The following is an 18,749-nucleotide window of genomic DNA, read 5'->3' on the forward strand; positions in this document are numbered from 1 at the left end:
TGGGACTAAACAGTGTGTCTCTAGGATCTGAGGGTATGGAAAAAGTAGAAAATATAAGAACCACACTCTGTATGCTAACAGTGACTAAATAATTTCCTTCTGTAATTCAGAATTTGCAGTGTAAAGAATCACTTGCAAAGTTGATTAACTTAATTCAAAGTGGGAGTAATATATACAGTGTGTATATATATATATATATATATATATATATATATATATATATATATATATATATATATATATATATATGCGCATGCACTGCTTAAAAGTGGAACTCTTGATGAGTGTAAAATGTACTTGCAAGTGTTGGCCAGAGCTGTTGCTCATTATTCATGACACAAGCAGAGCTACCAGCCCTGGAAGCCCATGCTGTTGTTCTTAATGCCAAGGGCTGCTACAGTGCAAGTAAATGATTCCATGTAATTTTTTAAAAAGCAAATTAAAAATAAGCGCTGGATAAGAATCCATCTATCTTATGTAAATAAAGATACAAATTTCGTTGTCTGGCGGTCAAGTGTTTATGACATACGTTGCCTTGCACTTATGATCAGGTTCCCTGTGGTGGTACACGTACAGACGGATGTTGTACGGTAGTAAAGCCATCAAAAATTAGGTTGATGCATGACCATACTCTCTTAAGTGTGGAGCCCTGCTATAAAGCAGTTTGATTTTTATATTTTAGTTCAATGGATATGCTGTGTGATGAGTGTTGCAATATGTGGGTAGAAACCAGAGTGCTCAGAGGAAACCCACACAGGAGAATGTACAAACTCCACACTAAGGCCCCAGTTGGCCACACGGTTCAAACCCAGAACCTTCTGCCTGTGAAGCAACAATGCTAACTACTTCACCACCGTGCCACCCTAACAGAAGTCATTTCAGGTCAAAATCAACTAGCTAAGACAAGGCAGCATGTAGTGTATGTGGAAAGCTAGTTAGTTCACTATGGTATTCAATAAATAGTAGTCTAGTAGGTGTTGCTATTTGGGTATCCATTTTTAGGTAAGTCAATATACTAGCCAAACAATTAAGAGTGTACTGAGCCTTTTAAAGTTCTTTTTTTGGTTCAACTAATAATTGCAGTTACTAATTGGGTGGCCAGATTCTGACAAACAGTCAAAAGCACATTAAAAAATCAGATTTGGGCCAAAATTAGGATTTTCCACCAATAAAATTGCACACCTTTTCTTTAAAAACATTTCTTACTCCGTTATTTCCTTATCTTCCTACAAAGATTACATTGGGAAAGGAGCCAGTTTAACAGCAGACCTAAACTACCTATGTGCAATTTCCTCACACAGTAAATGCCACACTTTGATCAAGCTGTTGGATAGTTATGTGCCACAGTGAAATGGACCTAAACCATTTCACTGTTTAACTTCTGTTTTTAAACAGATATTGGCTGTTAAAATGTCAGCAAAATGTGTCACAGTTGGAAATGAAACTTTAAATGCGATTCTTCACTTTTGGGTATTAGCATGTACAGTATTTGACCCCACATGAAGAGTTCATAACATAATTATACCAACTCATCACCAAGTCTGGGTATATTTATGGGGAATGTGATCTGACCAGACATATCTGACATGAACATCACATACAAATGCATAAACACATGCACAAGTATTGATGAGTCTTAAGGAGGACGGGGAGATTGGGGGGCAAGTTACAGTAATCTAGGAGGTATGGATTACACATAAAACACTGAGTGACACAGAATACGCATAAGAGTCCATTAAGAAAGCACTAGTCTGTGTAGATAAAATGAAAAACGTAAAGATCCATATCTACAAAAACAGAAAGTGGATACTCACACACAGTTCACAGGGATATTTTCCCAAGTTTGTTGCAGTGGCCTGGTTATATACAGTTGCTGTGAGAAGTTTGCATACATGAATTTCATGTCAATATTGGGCTTTCAATGATTTCTTTGTACTGTTCTTTTGCTGTGGCAGAATGATTATACAACATGCATCTTTAATAAAAAAGAAAGAATGAATGAATGAATTTGGTACACAAGTTTTAATTTATTTTGGGGTTTTCTGAAATCACAGTGTCAAAATTATGCATACAGGGTCAAAAATATACATACAACACACTGGACGTTTGTATACATGTCCCTTGGCAAATTTCGCCTTCACTAGACGCTTGTGATAGCCATCAACAAGCTTCTAGCAGAATTCTGGTTGAATATTTGGCCACTCTTCTTGGGAGAATTAGTAGAGTTCAAGTAAATTTGATGGTTTCCTGACATGGATCCAACATTCCACATATTCAATAGGGTTGTAGTCAGGTCTTTGCAAAGGCCATTCCAATCCTTGACTTGCAAGTGACATCAAAGCAAAATGCAAACCTGGATGTTGGCCATGTTGGTAGATATGCAAATGCAGGGTCAAGTGACATTCCATACAAAACATGGTCATGTGTGCGCAACTCTCTTTGTTTTTTCTGTAAAGCTGCTTTACGACAATGTTTATTGTTAAAAGCGCTATACAAATAAACTTGACTTTTTCCACTGCTTTAAGCGTTCTTTTAGCTATGCCATATCTTTGTGCTGTATATGATTCTGGTTCCAACAGTACTCATGACCGTGGCACATTCCGATTTTTTAGAATTCCGTCCGTGATTCGGACAGATGGCGAGGAAACTCTGAGGCTCTGTACAGAGAGGAGACGAGGGGATCAGGACACTTTGTCCAATGACCATTTCGTCCAATAGTTAAGACATTTTGTCCAAAGCTTTTTTCATACATACTATCAATTATTTTATATTTCAGGTCTTCCAGCGCTCACGAACGAAAGCCCCGTGAGAGCTCTGCTCAGCACCTAAAGATTTAACATGATCCAGCCAGCTTTAAAATTTAATAACTTGGCCAACGGAGCTCACAACAAAGCCAAATTTTACAGGTACCTCCTTCTAAGTCTCCCCATTTGAAAGAGTATGGTCTTGGGTCAGTAGGATGGCACCTTGGCCTGGGATTCATGAATGAAGCCCCCACGAGAGTGCTGCTCTGAGCCTGAAGATTTAATATGATCCAGCTGGAAACATAGACATGCAAGTGAGCAGCCTGCAATGACAAAGGAGTTAACTCATCCCAGGGTCAGCAAGTGGCACGGGCCTATGTGGTTACCACCCTTAGTATGCTCTTTAGTGTCGAAGCGCACATACCATGGCACTCATTTGTGTTACAAAACTGTTTTGCTTCAGTCAAATTACTTTGAGAATTCCTTTTTTCGAACAAACAAGTATCTGAAATATAATTGATAGTGCATATGAAAAAGGCTTTGGACAAAATGTCTTAACTATTGGATGAAATGGTCATTGGACAAAGTGACCTGTATTCATACTCAATGGTCAGTAGAAGCATTTTATCTTCAGAAAAGTCTGACTTTTTTAAATAATATGGGTCAAAACCACACATATCTATCTTTTCTTTGTATTGAAGCTTTGCTTGACTGTTCAAATCGTGTGGTAATACTGAGAAAATTTAGCATTGTTTACAGACACGCTTTCAGCAGCTGCCATCCTAGTTGCTTTGTATATCCACCATCATGGTGGACACTCATGACGTAGCACATTTTTATCACGTGTTTGCAAGTCATCTATAGCTTAATGTTAGTCTGCTTTATTAATTCCACAACCAGCTTTGATGTGTTTGGGGTCATTGTCCTGGTGGAACACCCAACTGTTTCCAAGTTTCAACCATCTAGCTGATAGTTCAAGGTTATTTTGAAGAATTCTGGGATAGTCCTCCATCTTCATTGTTCCATCCACTTTATTTAACCATGCTTAACAGTTGGTATAGTGTTCTTGGGGTTGAATGCCTCACCTTTCCTTCTCCAAACATACCTCTGGTCATTATGCTAAACAACTCAAACTTTGTCTTATCTGACCAAAAAACTTTTCCTTCAAAAGGCATTTTCTTTAGTCAACTGCAAATTGTAGTCAAGCTTGGAGGTATTGATTTTGGAGCAGGGGCTTCTTTCTTGGACAGCAGCCTCTCAGTGCATGGTGATGTAAAACTCACTTGAATGTAGACAGTGACACTGGTGTTCCAGCAGCTTCCAGTTCATGGCAGGCCTGTGCCTTGGTGGTTCCTGACCATTGGAACCAATTTCCTCTCAGATGAGGGTGACAGTTTGGGTCTTCTTCCAGACCTTGGTAAAGTGGCTACACCTCCCAATAACTTGTACTTGTCAAACAAACCCTTGTTATATTGGCACAGAGAAACTACCAGCTGTAGTCAATCATGGCCACTAACAGGAAGTTAAAAGGCCTTGGCAAGTTAAAAGACATTTTATAACTTTCAGCACCATCTCTAGCCGCTTTATCCTGTTCTACAGGGTTGCAGGCAAGCTGGAGCCTATCCCAGCTGACTACGGGCGAAAGGCGGGGTACACCCTGGACAAGTCGCCAGGTCATCACAGGGCTGACACATAAACACAGACAACCATTCACACCTACAGTCAATTTAGAGTCACCAGTTAACCTAACCTGCATGTCTTTGGACTGTGGGGACCAGAGCACCCGGAGGAAACCCGGGCGGACAACATGCAAACTCCGCACAGAAAGGCCCTCGCCGGCCACGGGGCTCGAACCCAGAACCTTCTTGCTGTGAGGCGACAGCACTAACCACTACACCACCGTGCCGCCCCTTTCAGCACCAGTGAATTAATAATCTAAGTGAGCACATGCTGGTTTTGACTCTGTATGCATAATTTTGACCGTGCACTGATTTCACAAAACCCAAAATAAATTGAAACCTGAGCACCAAATACTTGTTTTTTTTCTCTTTTAAAGATGTATGTTGTACAATCATTCTTGCCCAGAAAAAATAAAGAAAGAAAAATACACAGTTCAAAGAAATCACTGGAAGCCCAATATTTACATGATATTCATGTCCATGATGAGCGTATGTAAAATTTTGACCAAAACTGTATATGAAGATGAAAGGACGATATCTCAATATAGGTTTAGGTACAGGGTTTTTTCCTTGTCACCATCACCTCAGGCTTGCTCATTAGGGAAATTCATATATTTAAAATTTATATCCAGAATTTATTTTTTTCTGTAAAGCTGCTTTGTGACAATGTGTATTGTTAAAGGTGCTACACAAATAAAATTGAATTGAATATAGGTCCAAACCAAACACCGCAAAGTGAAATATTGACCAATAGCACCTCCATCATTGTCTTTCACTTGTATTTTACATCAGTGGTGATCAAGTTATTAAAGAGAGCCCAATAATAGCTTGCTTAGCTAACTAATCTTATTCAGTTATAGGTACACTCAGGTGTGGAGAGACAAGCCTGTGTTCTAATGATCCTTTCTTCCTGTAATGTTGCTATGATAACCCCAGAAGCCATGCACAGGGAAATTCGATATGAAGGATGTGTGTGGGAGTGGTAATCAAGATACATCACACACACACACACACACACACACACACACGGAAAGGAACAATGCACTCACCAGGGGAATGAAGCTTGGGTGAGACCACTGCAAATCTCTTTGGGGAGGACAGCACAGGATGAGCAACATCTCCATCTCTGTGAAACTCCTTTCTAGCAGCTTATTTACAACAAATGGAGAAACATTAATACATTATAACACAATTTTTCAAAAATGTTCAACTCCAGTCTCAGAAAATTGGATGAAACTACATAAGAGCTTTATTAAAATAGTAAATCATGTCTATGTTATCATAATACACTACATGACCAATAATATGTGAAGACACCTGATCATCACCTATATGTGCCCATTCCAAAATCATAGACATTAACATGGCATTGGTCCCCCTTTGGCTCTGTGAATTTGTGTTCATTCAGCCAGAAAAGCATTAGGGAGGCTGGGCACTGATGTCATGTGAGAAGGCCTGGCTCACAGTCTGCATTCGTGTTTCATCCCAAAGGTGTTCAGTGGGGTTGATGTCAAAGCTCAGGCCACTCTTCCACATCAGCCTTGGCAAACCATGTCTTTATGGACCCCTCTTTGTGCTCAGGGACAGTGTCATGATAAAAGAGGCTTTGGTCCTTTATTTCAAGTGAAGAGACATCTTAATGCTACAGCATACAAAGCTATTCTGTACAATTGTTTGCTTAGAACTTTGTGATATCAGTTTGGGGAAGGGCCACATAAGGATGTTATGGTCAAGTGCCCACATACTTTTGGCCATACAGTGTACCTTTACTGTAAGAGTGTAGCATGTACCTGTTGTTGGGTTTTTGTTTGTTTGTTTTAAATTTTGATACTTGCATACTTTATTGACTGAGTTCAAGAACTGCCCTTGAGGTGTTTTTTTTTTTTTTTTTGTTCTTTTCTCAGTACAGGGAGATTTTGACATTAGTGCTCATGGTAAAAGTGTACATGCTATAGATGTAGTAAACATATGTTTTGAAGTTTGAAGGAGAAAATGCAGGTATATTCTTTCAAATATTAGAGAAAGGGTTGAACCTATGCTTATGCTCTTTCAACCATATTATGAACAATTCAGCCCTATATAGAAATTATTAATACTCAGAAGACCATAATATCCAGAATAATTGCACCAAACAAAAAGAAAATAGATATTAGAAATGGTGATACTTTAATATTTTATGTTACAGCAGTGTAAGTTAGTATTTAGTATTACATATTTCTGGTGAGGGCGGCACGGTGGTGTAGTGGTTAGCGCTGTCGCCTCACAGCAAGAAGGTCCGGGTTCGAGCCCCGTGGCCGGCGAGGGCCTTTCTGTGTGGAGTTTGCATGTTCTCCCCGTGTCCGCGTGGGTTTCCTCCGGGTGCACCGGTTTCCCCCACAGTCCAAAGACATGCAGGTTAGGTTAACTGGTGACTCTAAATTGACCGTAGGTGTGAATGTGAGTGTGAATGGTTGTCTGTGTCTATGTGTCAGCCCTGTGATGACCTGGCGACTTGTCCAGGGTGTACCCCGCCTTTCGCCCGTAGTCAGCTGGGATAGGCTCCAGCTTGCCTGCGACCCTGTAGAACAGGATAAAGCGGCTAGAGATAATGAGATGAGATGAGATATTTCTGGTGATGTGTATTAATATAAATCCCAGACCTGGGCATAACTTTCCATCAATATGGAACATTCAACACAATTATTAAAAAAAAAAAAAGGTTTTCTGAATATTTTTCCTCAGTAGATCTTCCTTCCTTTTAACACATTCAAGACAAATTTTGCCATCAATAATTATTTTCAGTATTATTTTAATCTACAAAAACATCAATCGAAACTTTCTTATTTGTCCTTATTCATCTGCCTTTTAATAATGATGCTTCTATTCCTTTTATTATGTTCATTTTATGATATCATGCAGTACTAAACCTGACTCTGATGGTTCCCCAGAATTCTAACTACCAAACAATAAACTTTCACTTACATTTATAGGTATGAATGAATATGATGCCATTTCAATGGATGCAGGGTATGAAAAGGTTAATTCATGTTCTTTCAGTAGATCTTCTGCTAATGAACCCTCAAAGTTAGATCAGACCATGCCCAGTAGGTGGTGCACCTTTCCCACATTTCCATTAGTCTTTTTCTGCTAAAAGCACTGCAGCAAATCTGGTGAAAAACATAACGTGCTTAGCTGTCAGTCACTGTTCCACCACCAGATGGCTCTGAACAACAACCATCCATCCATTATCTGCAGCCACTTATCCTGTCCTACAGGGTCGCAGGCAAGCTGGAGCCTATCCCAGCTGACTATGGGCGAAAGGCGGGGTACACCCTGGACAAGTCGCCAGGTCATCGCAGGGCTGACACATAGACACAGACAACCATTCACACCTACAGTCAAATTAGAGCCACCAATTAGCCTAACCTGCATGTCTTTGGACTGTGGGGGAAACCGGAGCACCTGGAGGAAACCCACACGGACACAGGGAGAGCATGCAAACTCCACACAGAAAGGCCCTCACCGGCTGCTGGGCTCGAACCCAGGACCTTCTTGCTGTGAGGCGACAGTGCTAACCACCACCATGCCACCCCTCTGAGCAACAATTGACCCCTTTTTTAGAGATCTTTCTCCGCCCCTGATGCAGATATCCGAAACAAATTTCACCTTCCTGGGTTACATCGAGCGAAAGTGCTGATGGGTTGTGTCTGAATCCTTAGAGAATAGTTTGTTCTGTGCCTTGACCATGGTCTTTGAGAAGCTACGTACATGATGATGTATTTACCCTTAATTCATAACATGCACTGTTTTTGAATTAAATAAAGCATAAAATTAAAGAACTAATGAACTTCACATGTTCATGCTCATCTCATCTCATTATCTCTAGCTGCTTTATCCTTCTACAGGGTCGCAGGCAAGCTGGAGCCTATCCCAGCTGACTACGGGCGAAAGGCGGGGTACACCCTGGACAAGTCGCCAGGTCATCACAGGGCCGACACATAGACACAGACAACCATTCACACTCACATTCACACCTATGGTCAATTTAGAGTCACCAGTTAACCTAACCTGCATGTCTTTGGACTGTGGGGGAAACCGGAGCACCCGGAGGAAACCCACGCGGACACGGGGAGAACATGCAAACTCCGCACAGAAAGGCCCTCGCCGGCCCCGGGGCTCGAACCCAGGACCTTCTTGCTGTGAGGCGACAGCGCTAACCACTACACCACCGTGCCGCCCATGTTCATGCTATAACACATTTTTTAAACATTATAGTTCCAAGAAATAAATTCAGCAAAACTCATATACATCAGATATGTAATGCAGTTCACAAACCAAGAGATTAATTACAACAGCAGGGAAAAAACGTGAGTTTTGGCATGTCTTTCCTTTGAAAATGTCGTCCTCTGTAATCTCTGAAAGGAGATGGATTGTTGTTGTTGTTGGTGGTGGTGATGGTATTGTTGTTGGTGTTGTTGCCATTGGTGTCATTGTTGTTGTTGTTGTTGATTGTGGTGGTGTTACTCATGTTGTTATTGGTGGTGGTATTGTTGATGTTGCTATTGGTGTCATTGTTGTTATTGTTGCTGATTGTGGTGGTGTTACTCATGTTGGTGGTGGTGTTATTCTTGTTAGTGGTGGTATTGTTGTTGGTGTTGTTGCTATTGGTGTTGTTGTTGTTGATGATGATTGTGTTGTTGTTGGTGGTGATGGTATTGTTGTTGGTGTTGTTGTTGATTGTGGTGGTGTTACTTATGTTGGTGGTGGCGTTATTGTTGTTGTTGCTGGTGGTGGTATTGTTGTTGCTATTGGTGTCGTCGTTGTTGTTGTTGCTACTGCTGTCATTGTTGGTGTTGTTGATTGTGGTGGTGTTACTCACGTTGTTGTTAGTGTTATTGTTGTTACCTCGCCCAGGACGGAGTCCACCAAGGGGCGAGGTATTGCTTTTGGTCAGGTTTCTTTGTTTGTGTGTTTCTTTGGTTTTTTTTTTTTTGTTAACGATATTATGGGAAAATGGCTGGATCAATCTTCATGAAACTTTCAAGACAGATGGGCATTGGTCTCAAATAGAACCTCCAACATTTTGAGGGTCATCCGGTCAAGGTCACCAAAAAGGTCAAAATCATTTTTGTTGTGGTTACTGCCTCATATAGGAGGCGCTAGCCACTACATCATCATGCTGTAAGAATGTAAGAGTGCAACAATCGCACATTGCGCATGTGCATACATGTGTTCTGATTAAAATGGCCGGTGAGTGTATACAATTTGGTTCACCATTCGAAATAAATGGACTAGACTAAAGAAATCGCCTTCAGACATGTTTATGCTTATTACAGCGGGAAAGTGTGTTCCACTGAGCTCTAGCCCTGGGCCATTTCCAGGAAACAAGAGTTTTGGTCATGGTGACAGTACGTGTATGTCAGCCTCGGTTTGGAGGTTTCAGTTTCGAAAACTGTAAGAGCTAAGAGTAGGATAAAATAAAGTACAGACACTTGGGTATATTTTACTTCTGTGATTTTTAAATTGGGTGGCATGGTGGTGTAGTGGTTAGCGCTGTCGCCTCACAGCAAGAAGGTCTGGGTTCGAGCCCCGTGGCCAGCGAGGGCCTTTCTGTACAGAGTTTGTATGTTGTCCGCATGGGGGTGCTCTGGTTTCCCCCACAGTCCAAAGACATGCAGGTTAGGTTAACTGGTGACTCTAAATTGACTGTATGTGAGTGTGAATGGTTGTCTGTGTCTATGTGTCAGCCCTGTGATGACCTGGTGACTTGTCCAGGGTGTACCCCGCCTTTCGCCCGTAGTCAGCTGGGATAGGCTCCAGCTTGCCTGTGACCCTGTAGAACAGGATAAAGCAGCTAGAGATAATGAGATTTTTAAATTGTTCATTTTTGGATTATGCTTAATTTTTGTGGTTACTGCCTCATAGAGTAAATATATATGCTATAATTAGCATATATAATAAGCATATGTCGTCTGAGGGAGTTTTTCCTTGCCACCGTTGCCACAGGCGTGCTCATTGGGGATAGATGAGGGATAAAATTAGCTCATATTTTTAGTTGTTCAAATTCTGTAAAGCTGCTTTGTGACAATGTTTATTGTTAAAAGCGCTATACAAATAAACTTGACTTGACTTGACTTGAATTACTGTATGGACATGGTATCAGAAAACAATTTTATTTATAAGCAGTAGCCACATGTACCCATAGGATACCTATTTTTTCGTGATATCTTCCTTCATATTCATCATAAGTGCTACCGGGCGAGGTTTGTTTTGCCTGGCAGCACTTGTTGTTCTTACTGTTGGTGGTGTGATTTGTGTTGATGTTGTTACCTTTCTCAAATTTTCAAGGTACAAAGAGAAAACAGGCAGAGTGTATATTCAGCATACACAGTCAGTGATGACGTAGCATCATGCAACAGAATGACAATGAAAAGAAAGAGGCAGGATGAAGCTAGACATACACAGCAGCTGTAATAGCAGCTGCATGTCTACATGTCTGCACAGCCAACATTCTTTGCATTACCCAGTGTAGAAGGGCTGACACCTGCAGAAGTGGAACAGCCTGGTAGACTAAATATATGCTCTTACACCAAGCTAATACAGATGGGAATAAGATTACAGGGCACTAACAGGATCGGCGTCTTGTTAGGTTGTGAAAAATTACTGATAACACTAAAGGACTCTGAGGCACAGTTTCATATACTGTGTGTGACGGGGTGTGAAGTGTAAATGCTACCATAGTGACAGTGGCATGTTCATGACAGCACCAAACCACTTCAACTGACATTCCAGCCACTCATTTGGTCCCAGTTTGAGTGAATCAGCAGCAAGACAGAGAGACACTGCTCCATAAAGCCAATCACTTTATAAAAGCTCCAACTCTGCGAGTTACCAGTGTCTTCATGATATGGATTTTTGCCTGGTGTCCTGAATACAGCAAGCTTTTGCCTAATAGTTTGCATACACCAGGAGTGAATAAAGAATAATCTTATCTATTTCCAATTGAATGAAAAAAAAATGAATCTCAAATTTTTTTGCTCAAAAATTGGAAAAATTACCTACTTTTTTTTTTTTTTAAACAAAAATCATTCTCAGGTGTATGTATCAATTTATATACTACTATTTTGACTCTAACAATGTTTGGTAATTTTTAAGTTTTAACCAAAATTGTTTTTCAACCTGCAAACAACTTAATAAACTATAATATAATATAATATAATATAATATAATATAATATAATATAATATAATATAATATAATATAATATAATATAATATAATATAATATATACAGGACACTCTTTCGATGGAATAAAAACGTGTTCTATTCCCTTCTAGCAGGTTCCATTCATTTGGTTTGATAGCATGCAAGATTGTGAGCATATCGCTTATCCTATGTGTATTACATCACTCTACCCAATGGAGAATGAGCGTTGATTATGGTTTATGTAATTGCATGGTTGTCAAGCCAACATGACGTTCCATGTCGGAGCTGATGTGAATAATCAATGAGAAAATTTTCTGCTGTGCGTGCGCAGAAGCGTTTCTTTGCTTGCCAGCGGCGCCCACAGTAAACTGTCGCAGTGAATCAAAAATGCCATAAGATACATATTACACATAAAACTTCGGCGCTAGCAAGCGACTATGACAATTTGGAAAACAAAAATGGACAGATGGCTCTTGAACAAGTCACGTAATGGAAATACAAATATGAAAGGACTTAAAGGTCCCATTAACTACAGTCAGGGACAATGAAAAGAATGTGTCAGGAGTCTGGTACAGTTGAAGATTTGCCAGTAAATGGACACACACACACACGATGTAGGTGGATGATGTAGGAGTCACAGAAGACGATCTTTCAAATATATTGGTTAGTGCAGCCATTGTAAATTAAATAAGACTAAGTGTAAACACCACCTCATCAAATCAGTTGGCACAAAGTTTTCATAAACAGACTGTTAAGACAGAGGCTTGGTGGAAACACTCACCAGCAGGTGAACCATGTGGTGGAGGCACCATAGAGCGGCGGTTTGCACTCTGGGTACTTCCACAGCTCGATCGCCTACCACTGCTACCATCACTGGGGGAGAAAGGAGCACGAGGCACGAGGGTCTCCTCATTTTCATTGCTTTGACCTACAGAGAACAAACACGGAGTCTGTAATGTTGTAACACATGAAGTCCTGACTCTTCTGCATTCTCCCTGCAGTTTCCACATTATTTCTCTAGACAATACATGATCATAATCTCAAAACAAAAAACTGCTGGTTCTGTCTTCTGCCTAAAATCATGCCAGCATCAGAAACACTGACTCATCTCCCATGCTATTCACACTAGGAGGCAAAAGCTTGCATCACTATGTGAGTACTAGAGAAGAGGAGAGTTGTGACTCAACAGGTTCATGGTGCCGTCAAATGAATCTGAGCATAAAGCAAGGTTAAATTATTCAATTAAAAATTGCAACAGAAGTTTCAATTCTCTAGTGGAGCTCATGTTGATTGAAAGATGACTAATACATTAATAAAGAATAAAACTTGTGAATACTGTATGTGAACAGATACTAGTCATGAGCCTGAATGGCAAATATTTCTCCATTTAAAAAGACCTTTGCTTTGGAAGTGAAGTTAGGCCACATGATTCTGATTCTTATTCTTATTATGGAGGGCATCAATGATCGCCTGATGACACTTCAGCTCCCACTTGGAGGCAAGAAGAAAGCAACATTGATCAGTGCTTATGCTTCCACAATAGATGAAATGCGTTGCCGAGGCCCAGAAGAAACGAGCTGTGCAGAAGGCTCGCACTATCGCCACCCCTACTACAGCACCTACCCACGCGTGCCCGACATGTGGGAGTACCTTCAGAGCCTGGCTTGGCCTCATCAATTACCTCCAGACCCACAATTGCCGCCCACCAAATTGAAGTCATGGTTATCTTCGACCCCTAAGCATGAACATCATCATTCTTATTTCAAACAGTGTCAAACAACCACAATCATGGCTATATTTTGCAACATGAATCCCCTTACAAAAAAGAAGCTTATTCAAGTGTGCTTCTAGTATACTTCTTTTAAACTAAAAATAAGAGAGTATGCTTTCAGTTTACTTTTTATTTACTTATCAGAGATATACAGTACTTAATAAAGTTATACATAAGTATACTTGGCTTATATTGAAAAGTATATAGAAAAGTCTAAGTATATTAAGCTTATACTTAAACTTTTGATCAAGATGTACTTAACAAAAGTGTAATAAAGTATTAAAATATCTGTGCCTTATGTTCAAGTGTGCTTGCCCTGTAGTTGTGCTTCAGCATTATTGACTCTTAGGTATGTCTGCGGTTCCATATAAGGCTTTTTTTTATTTTTAATTTCTTCTGAGTGGGATAATTTTATTTTATTTATTTACTTTTACTATTACTTTTATTTTATTTATTTATTTACTTCTTTTTTTTTAGAGCTTGGATGTCAATTTCAGTTGTCATTGCCATGTTTTTATACTTTGGCATTTAATCCAATGTTGCTTTAAATTTTGATTTTTAAAGAAAATGAATATGTTCTTAATCCTGAGTATCTGTTGTTATTTTGTGAATTCTTACCTTTATAACTTCATTGTAACTTAAGGTACAAAACACTTAAGTTGTCTACTGGTAGTGTGCATGAGGTAAGGGTTCGGGCTAGAAAACTAATACTGTAGTATACCTAGAAGGGTAATTGCAGTATACTTCAAAACTAAAAAGTGGACTAGATGTATATAACCAGTAACTAATAGTATATTTCCAATATGCTATAAAGTATACTTTTATAAACTAAAAAGTGGACTAGAAGTGTGTAACGAGTAAACCAATAGAATATTTCCAGTATACTACAAAGTATACTTTAGTAAACTAAAAAGTGGACTAGAAGTATAAAACAAGTAAACTCATAGTATACTTCCAGTATACTATGAAGTATGCTTTTGTAAACTAAAGAGTGGACTACAAGTATAGAACTAGTAAACTATTAGTATATAAGTTTACTTGTGGTATACTTGCAGTACAAAATAAAAAAAATACTAGTTGTATACTCAAAGTTTACTTCTCTTAGACTTAAAGTATACTTTTTATCAACTAAAAGTGGGCCAATTTAGTCCCAAGAAGTATTAGATTAGTTTACATACAAGTATACTGTAAGTACATTGATATCAGTATACTTGGTACACAAAAGTATACTTAAGGAAATATACTTTACTTAAGTATACTTAATAAAATGAACTTGAAGTATACTTCTTTTTGATAAGGGTCCCAACAAAATAACTCCAGTCCAATTCCACCAATTCCAGTAATCAGACCTGAGAAATGAATTATGTGGATTTTGATGAAATTATGAGGAAAGGTAAGCCATGGGCCAAGGAATAATTGATTAGATTTTGATGCAAATCTGAATATGTATCTTGATCCCGGATCTAGATACGCATGAGGATCCTGGATTCTTTTTGTCTTTTCCCAACGTAACTCAAAAAGTAGTGAATGGATTTTGGTGAAATTTGGTGTATAGCTGTAGTATTATCCTAGGTTCAAGCAATTTGATTTTGATGTTGTTAATATGTGGCTTGGCAGAGGTTTGCACTCTACTGAGTGCCCTTCTAGTTTATGTACTTTCCTCCATTTCTTCATACAAACAATATGACCCTACCAAGTACAAACTTCATCTAACTACATATGCAGTGACACAAAACTTTAACATGAAGAACATTTAAACAATCAAAACTAATGAGGTTGTATTTCCTCTCGCATAACTGCAAGCAGACGCTACTTGGCATTTAGTTCAGGGTATGTCATCATATAGAGCCACAAGGCCACATATGTTGTTAAAGCTAGGATAAATGAGCATCAAACATTTTAAGAGAAAATGGCATAACATATTTCCGTGCATACTCTAATACTCTAATCCACACTTACCTGAGAGCAGATCCTGCTTTGGCGTGTCTCTTTGAAAAACAAAGGTCAGAAGTGGTACAAAGTATCCAAGTAACGTGAACATTTCAGCATCAAACACGTCTTTCAAAAAAAAAAATCCTCTTGACTTAATGTCTTTGTTTCATCATTCACATTGAACTCTTCTTTCAAGGCAGTGAACCTTTAAGATGAGAGTTGATAGCCACACCTGCAGTGGATGCTAATATCAATAGCTAATAGCCACGTCCATCGTGGAAGAATAATTGAAAGATAGATGCTGCTATCATTAGACAGTTCACAGCAGGTTAACTACAGTGTCTCTCACCATGAACTAGATCACGCCAGAAAGCAAAAGTGGTCATAAAGGCATGGGTAAGAGATCATTTCGGGTGTGGACGACAGCTGTTATTTTATTTCTTACAGGCCCCAGCATCTGACAAAAACGCTACAGACATACATGTAAATAACGAGCAGACAAGTTGTGGATAGTGGGGCCATAAAAATCAGCAGCGCTAGAATGCACTGCCACTGAACCGCCAGCTGTCTAAGAGCCAAATGTTTCCTCACTATAGTATCAGACAAGCTTGAACATCTCTGAAAGTCATAGCAGGGGTGAGAAACTCAAGATTTTGGAGAATCACACCCCTACATGCTGATGTTAGTCTGATTTACACCAACTCATAGACAATGTATCAATGGATTGTTGGGTTGAATGTTCTTACGTTAGGAGAACACACAATCTCAAACTAATAGGATGAATATTAACTGCATGTTGCCACCTAAATTCCAAAGAAAGTCCAAACCTGTGTATAAGAGCCAATAGGGACGATTTTGGGTAGATTCAGAAGAGGAAGTGTGTGTGTGTGTGTGTGTGTGTGTGTGTGTGTGTGTGTGTGTGTGTGTGTGTGTGTGTGTGAGAGAGAGAGAGAGAGAGAGAGAGAGAGAGAGAGAGAGAGAGAGAAAGCTATTCTCAGCATTTTCTCATACTCCAGCTACTGACTCAGCACTGCAGCAGAGGAAAGACAATGAACTCATGCAGTGACTGCGTTTTGAGAAAGATGCCTACAGGAAAACCTGAGACAAAAATATCTATCATGCACCACACACTACAATACACACATGAGCCACCTTACACCTCGCAAAGATACATTATCATATCAAATATTGTTGAATTTTCCACAGTCTCGATCTACTACTAAACCTCGAAATCTAAGTGCAGCTGTTGAGGCATTTAATAAGTGTTTTTGCACTTGTACTGTACTTTTGCAGGATACTTTCCTAAATTCTTCAGAAAACTTAAATAAAATTTGATAAAACCCCATACCAACATCCCGTCATATCTGTCTCATCTTTAGTGTAACTGTTATAGATTTGAATTCATGTTATAAAGTCAAATATTTTAAATGTTTAATGATGGGTTTCAGCAACTGCCTTTAGAAGTGGGGTTTCCAAAGTTTTTTGAGAATGAATGAATGAATGAATGAATGAAGGATGGATGGATGGTTAGTTAGTTAGTTAGTTAGTTAGTTAGTTAGTTAGTTAGTTAGTTAGTTAGTTAGTTAGTTAGTTAGTTAGTTAGTTAGTTAGTTCGTTCGTTCGTTCGTTCGTTCGTTCGTTCGTTCCAGATCACAAATTTGATAGGTTGAGCAGCGGTCAATAAAGAGATTGTTGTTGTTGTTGTCATGGCAATAATTAATTTTCAGGAATATAACATTTTTAAAATATGAAAGCTTGTCAGATGAAGAAGAAACAGGAGAAGGGATACCAGTTTTAGTGGATGGTACCTTCATCAGGAAAGTACTAATCAATTTGAGCCAGCTAGCCAATGGGCGATAAAGTGAGTGTGGGTTCTTCAGGATCTATTTTTGCTAGTGAAGCAAAAATCAACAGAACATTTAACCATATTGTGTCTGAAATGTCACTTGCTTGATATTAATTTCTTGCTTATACAACTGTTGTATAAAAGCAACTTCACACACAAGGTAGTGTTGTACTGAATATCAGCACGGCTGTGATTATCTTTGGTGCTCGTCCTGCTGCCTCGTGTCTATGACTGAATCACAGCTGAGTTGATATTCAGTACAACACCACTCTGTTTTGTGTGATATTGCTCAAATACATTATATTTATATAGCACCTTTCTAACTCTCAAAAATCACTGTACACACACACACACACACACACACAAATATGTGTGTGTGTGTGTGTGTGTGTGTGTGTGTGTGTGTGTGTGTGTGTGTGTGTGTGTGTGTTATTTGCATACAGTACCAGTCAAAAGTTTGGACACACCTTCTAATTCAATGTTTTTTCTTTATTTTTATTAATTAAAAGTCACTTCATGTCTTAAAGTAATAATAGATGTTGTTTCTCTTTATTTAGTTGAGCAATTCTTGACATAATATGGATTACTACAGTTGTGGAATAGGGTTATTTATTGTATTTTTATTATTTACTATTTACTGTTTGATCTCAAATGCATTAAGAAGGCAAGAAATTTCACTAATTAACTTTTGATGAGGCACCTGTTAATTGAAAAGCATTCCAGGTGACGACCTCATGAAGCTGGTTAAGATAATGCCAATAGTGTGCAAAGCGTCATCAAGATAAACTGTGGCTAATTTGTAGAATCTAAAATATGAAACATTTTGTTTTTGTAAAAACACATTTTTGTTTCCCACATAATCCCATATATGTTCCAGATGTTATTTCATAGTTTTGCTGTCATCAGTATTGTTCTACAATGTAGAAAATAGTCCAAATACAGAAAAACCTATGAATGAGTAGAGGTGTCCAAACTTCTGACTGGTACCGTATATAATAAAATGTTAGGAAAAATGGTATGCTTTAAGTTGACTTTTAAGTCAACTGTCAAGTACAGGTAAACTCAAGGTCAAAATTGTTGTCTGTGGTTATTTCGTATACAGTTGTGGGCGGGGCGGGGCTTAGTCAGAGTCTGCAGTTTCACAAAGTAATACTAACAGTGAGTGGTCAACCAATATGGGTTTTTCAGTGGTTCTTGCTGATTTTTTCCTCAGACACCATAGAACAATATAATAATAATAATAATAATAATAATAATAATAATAATAATAATAATAATAATAATAATAATAATATTTGCTTACATTTTGAACATTTCTGCTTCACTAACCATCCCTCATGCAATAGCATCACTTGAATTTTTATTATTTCTTTTTAATCAATATAATATAATGCTACATTAATTAATTCAATAATATTCAGGTAAGGGCGGCACGGTGGTGTAGTGGTTAGCGCTGTCGCCTCACAGCAAGAAGGTCCGGGTTCGAGCCCCGTGGCTGGCGAGGGCCTTTCTGTGTGGAGTTTGCATGTTCTGCCCATGTCCGCGTGGGTTTCCTCCGGGTGCTCCGGTTTCCCCCACAGTCCAAAGACATG

The 18,749-nt window shown here is 38.9% G+C and overlaps 1 protein-coding gene across 1 annotated transcript in view; it reads right to left on the minus strand.

Annotated features, from left to right (window-relative positions):
- The window catches only part of mtus2b (microtubule associated tumor suppressor candidate 2b), a 49,533-nt gene that overhangs the window by 16,473 nt on the left and 14,311 nt on the right, over positions 1-18,749 (minus strand). Inside the window, exons 4-5 of the mRNA XM_060898132.1 lie at positions 12,390-12,536; positions 5,473-5,571 (exon numbers count right to left, since the gene is read on the minus strand). Of these exons, the coding sequence (XP_060754115.1) occupies positions 5,473-5,571; positions 12,390-12,536 (246 nt within the window). The remainder of the gene's footprint in view (positions 1-5,472; positions 5,572-12,389; positions 12,537-18,749) is intronic.

This window comes from Neoarius graeffei, chromosome 17 (genome assembly GCF_027579695.1).
Source record: "Neoarius graeffei isolate fNeoGra1 chromosome 17, fNeoGra1.pri, whole genome shotgun sequence".
Lineage (NCBI taxonomy): Eukaryota > Metazoa > Chordata > Actinopteri > Siluriformes > Ariidae > Neoarius > Neoarius graeffei.